This window comes from Gavialis gangeticus, unplaced genomic scaffold (genome assembly GCF_001723915.1).
Source record: "Gavialis gangeticus isolate Ggan-Ray unplaced genomic scaffold, GavGan_comp1, whole genome shotgun sequence".
NCBI classification, from domain to species: domain Eukaryota; kingdom Metazoa; phylum Chordata; order Crocodylia; family Gavialidae; genus Gavialis; species Gavialis gangeticus.
Window position 1 is genome coordinate 126712756 of NW_017729025.1, and position 10546 is coordinate 126723301.

The window sequence follows — 10546 nt, forward strand, 5'->3', positions numbered from 1 at the left end:
GCTGCTGAGTTTCATCTGGAGGTAAGGGAGGAGCTGTAGGTGATGGTAGGAAGCTCCTGGTCCTGGGTACAACTGGAAACTACACCCTGCTGGGAGTGCGTGGCCTGATGGGGCTCCCAGTGCCATGGGAGCCCCCAGGAAATGCCAGGCCAGTGATCACCTCAGTGAAAGGCGGGTTGGGGCTTCTTAACCCCTAGCCCTCACCTTAGGGTGGGTTGCGTACACCGGAGGTAGTTGTGGGGGTGCATGCCCCAAGGAGGAGAGTTGGAGGCCAGGTGTGGCCAGGGCCGCCTGAGCCCTGTGGGGGTTTGAGGCCCCAAAGAGGAGAGTTGGAGCCAGGCACGGCTACGGCCACCTGAGCCCACCTTTGGAGGGAAGCCCCGAGACCCCAAGTAAAGGGGGCGTTACGAGCAGTGTGGAGCCCCCAGTGTGGGGGGGGGCAGCGTGTGGAGCCCTGTGAAGGGAGAGAGGGCTCAGCCAGAGAGAGAGAGAGAGCTGAGTCCTGACCCCAGTAAGTCCTCCAATGTGGGGAGGCAGAGTGTGGGTTGAATATAACACTGGTAGTAGCACCACGACCTGATGCCCAGGGGGGAAGTGAGAGTCCCCTGTGAGACCCTGAGGCACCAGTTGGGGTGTGAGGTAACCCCTGCTCCCCACATCCGTGGAGGAGGACCCAGAGAGGGGGACCCCAGAATAAGAGTATGGGTCATACATCAAGGCCTGCCAGAGCTTCCCCTGACTGGGTCAGGACCAGGACCAGGACCAGGAGGGTCAGAAGGGCAAGGAGGCCAACCGGAGGGATGCCCAAGAGCCAGGGGCCTGGGGTCCCGACTGGCCGGGATGTGGGCCGGGGCTAGTGTGAGCTGAAGGTCCCAGTGAGGGGACCGCACCCAAAGGGGAACCAGTGGCAGGAAGAGATATGGCCCGGTATGATGGCGGCAGAGTCTACCTGAAGGGAGGAACTCAGGTGGGGGTCCTACAGCAGGATTCTGGGGCCCATCGTGAGGGACTGGCACGTATGAGAACATCATGATGTCATCTGCGAGGCTTGGGTTGTGGTGTAGGGGAGGAATGGAGCTGCAGATGGCGCCCTCTAGCAGCGGGGCAGTAAATGGACAGCCTCCCGCCTAATTACATCTATTAATTAATCAGTTGAGACCAAGGTATGGTGGGGGAGAAGGCAGGCAGTTTGCCCAAGAACAGGTGGGCAGGCTACGTGGAGATAGGCCCCGGTAGGCCCCCTGTTAGTCATTATTAAGTTAGGAATGGCAAGACTCTGGTTTCAGGAAAGAAGGGGGAAAGAACTTGATGTAAGAGTAGAAATAAAGGAGTTGGCCATGATTTTGTTATTTCTTAGTATTGTTTATGCTAGATTGCTTTATAGATGAGCTCACTGCCCCGAGGAGTGTACAGTCCATATGAATTTGTACACATGATAATTGGGGAATGAGGTACAATAGTAATCTCCAGGAATGAGCAGTGAGGTGGCATATGCATCTTGTTGGCTCCATTTTACTGTGTTTCTTCATATAGCACATTCCCCCAAATAAGATGCATATCTTATTTGGCAGAATGCAGAAGGACTCTTCCTATTAACCAAACTGTTAAGAATCATTTTACTCAGTTAAGATGCACACGTCAACTTTCGATTACTAGTTTTAGAGGGGAAAAGGTGTGGGGTATAAAAATAATTAAGTTATTTACCTTTTTTAAAATAATGCTTTCCCCACTTCCTTATGGGAAGGACTTGACTCTGTAGTCCTAAAAGAGGTTTGCTACTGTAAGAATGGGTCCGAGACAGTCTGGAGGAACACATAAGTAAACAAGTACTGAAATCAGAGGAGGATCCAGACCAGGGGCTGAGGCTGTACAAGAGGATCAGAACTAGAGTCAAAGCCTTACATGTGCACTTTACTGCAGCACTGACTAATTAGCTCCACAGTGAAGTATCATCTACACATGAGTTCATATCAGGTTGCATAAATAAACTAACTCTGATGTACAATAGTACTAAAACAAGTACTATCCTACAGCAGAGTAGTTGCATGTAACAAAAGGTGCATGTAGATGGTGACTGGGCCTGCCTGGGGCATGAGGGTATTACAGTGTAGAAATATTGCTAGCCAGCTAGCCTTGCACTGTAGCACCCTTGTGCCCCAGCCAGCCCCTCCACAGCACATCTGAGCTGGGTTAGAGCAGCCCTGGGCTGGCACACTGGACACCTCCCCCCGGGCTGCCTGATATTCAGGGCTGCTCTGCCCCAGCTCAGCGTGCTGTGGTCCTGGATGCACGTGTAAATGCTACACCCAGAAGTAATAAATTCTGGCACAAACTGTGCCAGAATTTATTGCTACAAGCTAAGTGCACATGTAGATGCACCCAGTAAGTATTATTCATATCCATAGGCTGGCAGTGTCAGAAGTCAGGATCTAGGGAATCCAGAACACTAACAAATATGGTAAGCAGGAGCAGAGAACCAAGCAGAAGCCAGGCTGCAGAGGAACAAATACAGTTGGTTTAGGTTGTGAAGCATAGAGCAGCCAAAGCCCAAATGCAGGGCCTGGGCCTACTCTGCAGTCAGTGACCCTTGTAACTGGTGCTACTCCAAAATGAGTTGGCCCTATTAAAGGTGCAGATTTATCTTCTAACCATTTCTAGAGAAGGACTGGAAGCAGCAGAATTTGGAGGCGTGTTAGGGTGTAGAGCGTCAGCTGGTGACTTCTGGAGCACAACATTGCTGGGGATGTGGTCCTTAGAAGTGGCAATGATAGATCTAAGACTGGGGATCCTCAGCTGGGAAAGCTGAGCAAATCTAAGGCTGGGGATCCTCAGGTGGGAAAGTCCGCTGGTTCTGCTGCTCTTTGTATTATCAAGCAAGTGAATGGGGAGGCCATAAATGATGGGGCTTATAATCTTGGCCCTTAACTTCTCAAGATTAAATATCTGTTACTTAATTTATGTTACAGCTAGTCCCCCTCGGTTTGTATCAGCAGAAGAACTGATGGAAACAGCAAAAGGAGTTACCAACATGGCACTGGCACATGAAATTGTAGTCAATGGAGACTTTCGAATTAAACCAACTGAATTACCAGAAGGCAGGTAAGGTGGTGACTGATGGAAATTACTGTCTGTCTTTCACTCATCTGCACATGAAGAGTAGAATATGCAGAGTCCTTTGGGGAAATAATGTTATGATAAGAATCATTTAATCTGTCTTGGCTTTTCTCTATTCTTTCATTCTAGCACTACGGTTTCCTTACTTCTGTATTTCTTTGACTCTCAGATGTGATTCTTTGGTGCTATTAGAATAAATTATTGTTTCTGGGGGTATAAGTCACTGGATCTTACTGCATACTTGCATGTATTTGATACAGGCACCATCTTCAGATAGTGCCGTCATTCTCACTGTCACACCCACCCCCCCAACCCTTCTTTGCCCAAGCACAGCAGACAGATCTCTTTAGATAGCCTGGACCAGTAGGTGACAAAGTATTCCAGAAATATTCAGTATTGGAACCTTTTACAAGAAGGCAGTGGATGGCCCACTATCAGTACAATATAGCATCTTGTCTCTGTGGAGGCCCCTCAGTCCTGATTTAGGGCATGGACATGTCTCCCCCAAGTGGAGGACTTCCTGATCTCCTGTGGTGTTGATAATTGGGGCACCCTCCCCAGAATTCAAGTCACTTCAGACTGAAACAAACAGTCATAGGAAACATTTCAATTTCCTTACCCACATATAGCTTTATTGTCTCCCTAGAGAGGCAGTCCTCCCTCCTCTCCCTGTGCTTGTATTCTAGGAGTTCTTATTGAGGGTTGTGGACACACAAGATACTAAGGCAACATTAATTTCCATGTGTTTTCCTGGATTATTCTATAGACAGGACGGTTCTTCAGGAAATCAGTTATGGACCTTTAGTGCATGCTGCTTACTTGTTGCTATGTCTAAATGATTCGAAGGAATTGGGCCCCATGCCCAATTTACACCTGTCTTGCACTGGGATCACTTATTGTCCCCAGGGATCTAGGAAAAAAAACAGTAACAGTTTGAAGGGATGAACCCCAGGAAACAGGGGTCCAGAAAACCTGGACCTCTTTGGCAGACAAGCCTTTCCCTCAGTCTCTCTTCATTTCTACATCGTGAATTAGCAAGTGAGGATTATGGAACAGCTTCCTGGCATAGTAGAGGGCAGTATCACTTCTCCTCCTTTCCAGCTTCTCAAGGGTGTGGAGAGCAACTGAAAGAGAAGAACTAAAGGTGTCAATGAATGAATAAGACCTCCTCCAGGTCTGTGGCTGCAGCTATTAATTGTGCTCTGAGCTTCCTGGCTGCAGCTGTCCTGCATTCCTAGGGAACTCAGAGTAACCACTCTCTTGGCCATTTAAGGGAAATGTAGCAGAAGTCTTCTCAGGAACACAGGTAAAGGGTTTCTGCTCTTTATTTCAAAGAACCCATGTCTTTATCCTGTCTTAGACCTGAAGAACCTGATCAAGATGTAATGTCAACTCAGATTCAGTATGGTAATATTTGCCTCCCATATTCCATCTCTATAAATCCAGGCTCTCAAACTGCAGGATTTGTCCTTCCATGTCTCAGTCCAGTCTGCTCATAGGAAGCCATGTTTCTTGGGCTCTATCACATGGGAAGTCTGCTTAAAACAACAGTGCAGCCTTTGGTTAGGATGATATCACCCCCAGATTAACATTAGTCTTCAACACAATGTCCTTCCCCAAATGGCAATATCATAATTTTTTTAAATTCAGATATCCTCACAGCCACCAGTTTCTGCATATGCCCTGTCATGGCACAAAAATGTTGTCTCTTGGAAGCTCGTGGAATACACTATTCACAGTCTGATTTTTCGAAATGACTTGGGCTTCCATTACCTGGTCTAGGAGAAGGATCCAAGGAAATGATTTATAAAGCCTCCGCTAAGGACAATGCGGTATTGAGAAATCCATGCAAAATTCAGCGTGAAGGGGGTGTCTGGGTTTCATTTGAACCAGCTGATGATCTTCTTTGTCATCTCTTTCCCATAAGCCAGTGGTCACCACCAGCCAGTCGATCTTAATCAGCTGGTCGATCGTGGAACCTCTGACAGTTGATCTCAGTCTGTTGGAGGCTCCACGACTGGAAGAAGCAGGATGCATGTGGCTGGGCTGGGCTGGGCTGAGCCCTGCCTGCTGCTGCCCAGGCCGGGCTGGGTGAGTGGGGTCAGAACCCAGGCAGCTTGTCTGGGAGGCAGGGCAGAAGCTGGGGGATGGGGGCGGAGGGGGGCAGGGCAGGGGCACCCTTTACTTACAAAAAGTGATCTTCATTATAAAAAGGTTGGAGACCACTGCCCTAAGCTTCCGTGAAGGATTATGTTCTATTGTGTGCTGTTTTGTTCTGTGTTGATGGTATTCAATCTGTCCCTGTGCCTCTTCATGGCACTAGGGTGCCCCTCTTCAGGCCAGGTTATTTCCTTACAGTGACTGAATGGGAACTCATTGCATTGTTTTATGCCACCAGATGACATGCATGCCATGCATGTTGACTGTGAAGGCTTTCTGCTAGAGCTCCAGCAGCATTTTTGTTCTGCCTCCAGAACATCCATATTTGAAAGATGCAAGGCAGCTGCATAGATGTTTTAAAACTTTGTGAGGCGTTAGGCTTTGAAATCTGATGCCAGATTTGGAAGAGTAGAGCTCCGGTTTGTGTTCAACTGATCCAGCTGGTACTCGTCCTTACCTCCCCAAAGGGTAGAGTGCTTGCCAGGTATCTGTAGTAGAATTCATGCTGACTAAAAGTACTAAATGGTTCTTCAGTATATTGTATGTCCATCCCATGACCATGTCTTCATCCCTGCTTTGTGTTCTTAGCTAATAGACATTTTGAATCATGTGAGGTCATGGCTGCTCTAGCCTTTTATACCCTTAAATGGAAGCATGAGGAGATACGGTCTGTGTGCATGAGCAAATTCTGACAATGGCTCAACGGGCTAGAATAGCTATAGAGTAAATAACTGTATTTTTTTCATTTTCAGGCATTGCTTGAGCTTTCATGGTTAGTGGAATGAGAACCGCAAGCTTTTCTATGCTGCTTGCATAAAATAGTATTTTCATTTCCTCAAGAATGTGTCAGCTTCAGATTTGATGCAAGTTGGTGCAATGCTGCTGAAGTAAAATTAACTAAATAAAAAAATTAAAAGTAGGAATTAGTGATTGAACTGATGAAGTTATTTCAGAGTTCACAGCAACTTTGAATTTGGCTCTCCAGCTCAAATCTTTAATGCTCAAGTGTATGGAAAAACCGTGACTTGTGCTCTTTGCTATGAGGCAAATTCCTCATGAGTAATACATTCTGCATTAAACCTTTTGAATTTTACTCAGGGGACTTGTATCACTTCTAGGACATTTAGTTAAGTACTGCTACAAAACACTGACATTGTTCATAGGAATCTGAGGAGACAAATTATAACTTGATTATTATCTTCCCTTTACTGGGTTACTTTTAGAATTATCCTTCACCACTTGCTTTGAAAGATTTTGTATTTGTAAATTTCTTTGTATGTATGTTTCTGTCATGTTAGTCATTGTAAATCCATTTTCTAGGGGGTTTTTTGGTTTGCTTGTTGTTGGGTTTTTTTGTTAGTCTGCTTCCTGATTAAAATGGCAAGGGTTCTTCTCTAAACATTGCTAATTTATATATAGCATTCTTTAAAAATGTTAACTGTGATTGCAAATTCAAGTATTAGCTTCTAATATTGTGTTTACTAACAGCTTGGAGAAAAAAGTGAGAGAGATTGTACACAAAGCCTTTTGGGATTGTCTGGAAGCCCAGTTAAATGAAGATCCACCAACGTATGATCATTCAATTAAACTTCTGGGGGAGGTAAAAGAGGTAGGATGATATATGTAGGGTAACCATATTATTTTTTTAGGAAATCCTGGACATTGCTGCCCCCTTCCCCCCTCCCCTGGCCAATCCTCATCCCCGACAGGAGGAGCAATGGCCAGCCCAGCCTGCTGTCCTCCCTGACCCCCAGCTGCTGCTCAGGAGGGTGCCAAAATACAAGTTTACATGGGGCACCACACATGCACGCAAAAGCAGCCCATGCTTGTAGCAGCACTTCCCCCACCCTGGCTGATCCTCACCCCAGGCAAGAGTAGCAGTGCCCAGGCCAGTCTGCTCCCTGCCTCCACCTGCTGCGCAGAAGAAGGTGGGCCAGGCAGGGTGACACAGAACATTAGTTTCCATTTTCACCAAACTAAGAAATCTGGTCCTGGCCAAACTGAGACTTACAGTTATTCTAATGTTATGGCACAAATATTTCTGTAAATTATGACACAAATGGATACAAATATGCAAACAATGCTTACTTATAAAGTATCCTGTTAATGCTACAGTTGTAATATATTGATGTAAAATGAGTACAGTGACAGTGTAGATAATAATCTTTTACCTGTGGACTGTATGCATCTGCCTGGGGAAGAAACAGTCAGATATGAGAGCCAAACATACCAAGCAGCATAGGAGATGAAAGTAAGGTTGCTTCAACGTTAACTTCATAGTTGAATAATGGGTTGGTATTGTTACCATATTTACTCATGTACATATGCACCTTTCCCCAAAAAATCAGCCCCATAGAACTGAGGTGCATGTATTAAGTTGGGAAGCTGACTTTCTGCCCAGGATAGAAGCACTTGGCTTTGATTCCAGTCTCACTGTGCAGCTGTTGCATTACTTTTCAGGCAGCTCAGGGAGTCAGTTTACTTAATAGTTCTTTGTTCATCATTCCAGAGCAGGAGTGGACAATTATTTGGACTGGAGGGCCATTTAACAAGTTTTGGTGAGCTGTTGAGGGCTGCACACATACAATTAATGGTGTTTAACAACAGCTCTACTTAAAAATTGTTATGGCATTTATAGCATAAACAAAGAAAACTTTGTTTTCTGCACATCACCATATTTCCCTACACAATCCCAGAAATAAGTTCCCAAATTACCTCACACAATTACCAGTTTTCCACACAGAAAAGCTCATATTGCCACACATTTTCTGAAAAAGTTCCTAAATTACCACTCAATATTCCAAATGTATTTTCATAAACAGTTCCCAAGTCACCACAGACAATTGCATTGCCACAGTTTTCACACAACACCCCCTGCACCCTCACCCTCTGGGCTGCCTCGCTGCTGACCCTGGTGCAGGCTGCGCTGCACTACCTGCTATGGAGTGAGGCTGGGTGGTGCTGGGCATGCTGGGAGCACCATGTCCACCACCACTTGGAGTGCAATGTGACTGCTGCAGGCTCCCCAAGAGCAGTGAATCTGCATGGGCGTAGGGCAAGCAGTGGGGCCAAGGGTAGGCAGTGCGGACCAGTGTCCCATCAGCACCAGCTCCATGGAGGAGCAGCTTGTGTCTGCCTACTGGTCAGCTGCAGCCCCCAGTCCTTGAGAGTGTTCGGGAAGGGATGCATGAGGCAGGGCTGCCACTCATTTCCCTGTGGGACACTTCTGGGATGCTTTGCCACTCTGTCCATGCACAAAAGGCCCCTGGGCACATGCTGCTCTTCACACTGCTGATACAGACTGCCCCTGAAGTGCTGCTGCCCTCCTCTGGGCAAGCGTGAGCATCAGGCCCTGCTGCCCTCCAGTGGACAAGTGCAGGCATAAGGGACACATGTGGCAGTGGTTCTCCATCTTTCATGATGTTTCCACACTTGATCAAAATAACTCTTGTTAACATGTTAATGAACATGATACAAGTATATGCAAAACTTATCTACAGGCCGGATAGAATCTCTTGGTGAGCTGGATACGGCCCATGGGCCATATTTTACCCACCCTTGCTCCAGAAGTATTAACAATTGTCTCTCCTTTTTAATGGTCTTGATGTTCCCCTAATCAAGCTAACCTTTCTTAGGTTAATTCTGCTGTCTTCTAACTGGTCCTTACCCTCTCTTACTATTTCACAGCCTTGGAGGTTCTTTAATTCTTTTCAAAATCTTAAATCTACTTAATGGAGACCAGTCTTCAGTAATAGCTGGTGTTTCAGCTCTAGTTGAGCAGGAAAGGGAGGGTAAGTCAGCTGAAGAGTATACTTTGTCCCTGCTCTATGCAGCCATGAATCTAGAAAAACCTTCTCCTCATCCTGCTTTGCAAAAAAAGTGCTCGTTATATTCTGGGACATGCTGTATGTGAGAGAATGCAATAATTATGCAACATCTAGAGGATGCAGTCAAAGACTGGCATAATGTGTGTGCATGTCCTCAACCCCAAAAGATGATCCTTTCCCAAAGAACCTACAATCTAAGGAGCAAGGGTGTCCAGCTCCTTCGGCTCCACAGACTGGATTTGGACCTCTGGCAGTAGAATAGTTGTTTGTTAGTGTCTGTCTTGTGGCTCTGGAACCTAGGGGGTGAATGCTGTTGCTCTCCTTTCCCCAGCCTCTGATTTTAGTCTCCAACAGTGACCAAAGACCCCAAATCTGGCAGCAGGCAAGGGAATGAGAGAATGAGCAATGGCGATTTTTCACTGCTGGATTCTAGAACCACACTAACAAGCCACCTGGGCTGCAGTTTAACCACTCACAGGGTGGAGGGAAATTGAGGTTTAGAAAAGATACTGTGTGATTTATGCTTAGAAAAATAAATTGCCATGTGCCACACGCATCCAGTGTGGAACTAGCTTCTAGTCCAGAAAATTACTTAACTTTTTTCTATGATGAAAAAATGTTTGATATGAAAAAACTAATATAGTGGTAATTGTTTTCTTTCAGACTCTTCTCTCTTTCTTACTGCCTGGTCATTCTAGATTAAGAAATCAGATTACTGAAGTTCTTGATTTGGACCTGATAAAGCAAGAAGCAGAAAATGGAGCCCTAGACATTTCTAAACTGGCATCATTCATCATTCAAATGATGGGGACCCTCTGTGCTCCAGCTAGAGATGAGGAAATTAAGAAACTAAAAGACATTCATGAAATTGTTCCATTGTTCAGGTGTGGAAATAACTTTTATGAATCATGCTGTGAATCACTTCAATTATTTCAGACTTGCACATGAGCCTTTTGTTAGAGAGCAAAATATTTCCTGTATATGCTAGTGGCATATACAGCCTGTTAACACAAATACCGTTCTACAATTTTTAGAAGTGGCATGGTGGGGTAGCTGGGGGAGGGGGTGGAATAGTTATGGATTGGAAATTACAGTAGCCAGTAGTAAGGACCCTTTAGATACTGGTGAACTGAAGAGTTTTGTTAAATTCTGTCTCATCAGAAACTACTTTTTTTTCCCTTGTATTGGGAGATTACCCTTAAAGTAAAAGAAGATTTCCTCATCAATTAACAAAGAATCAGAAGAAGGGCACACGGAAGTGCTTTGGGTTAGAATACAAGGCAGTCGAGGGGAAAGAGACTTAACAGTGGGGGTCTACTACAGACCTCCCAACCAAGGGGAAATGCTCGACCAGGAATTCTTAGGCCAGCTCACGGAGGCACTGAAGTCTAAGGATGTGGTAGTCCTGGGGGACCTGAACTTCCTGGACATCTGCTGGGAAGAGC

At 45.8% G+C, this 10546-nt stretch overlaps 1 protein-coding gene across 1 annotated transcript in view; it reads left to right on the forward strand.

Moving 5' to 3' along the window:
- The window catches only part of TCP11L1 (t-complex 11 like 1), a 44567-nt gene that overhangs the window by 11115 nt on the left and 22906 nt on the right, over positions 1-10546 (forward strand). The window contains exons 2-4 of the mRNA XM_019519530.1: positions 2967-3099; positions 6763-6883; positions 9765-9985. Of these exons, the coding sequence (XP_019375075.1) occupies positions 2967-3099; positions 6763-6883; positions 9765-9985 (475 nt within the window). The remainder of the gene's footprint in view (positions 1-2966; positions 3100-6762; positions 6884-9764; positions 9986-10546) is intronic.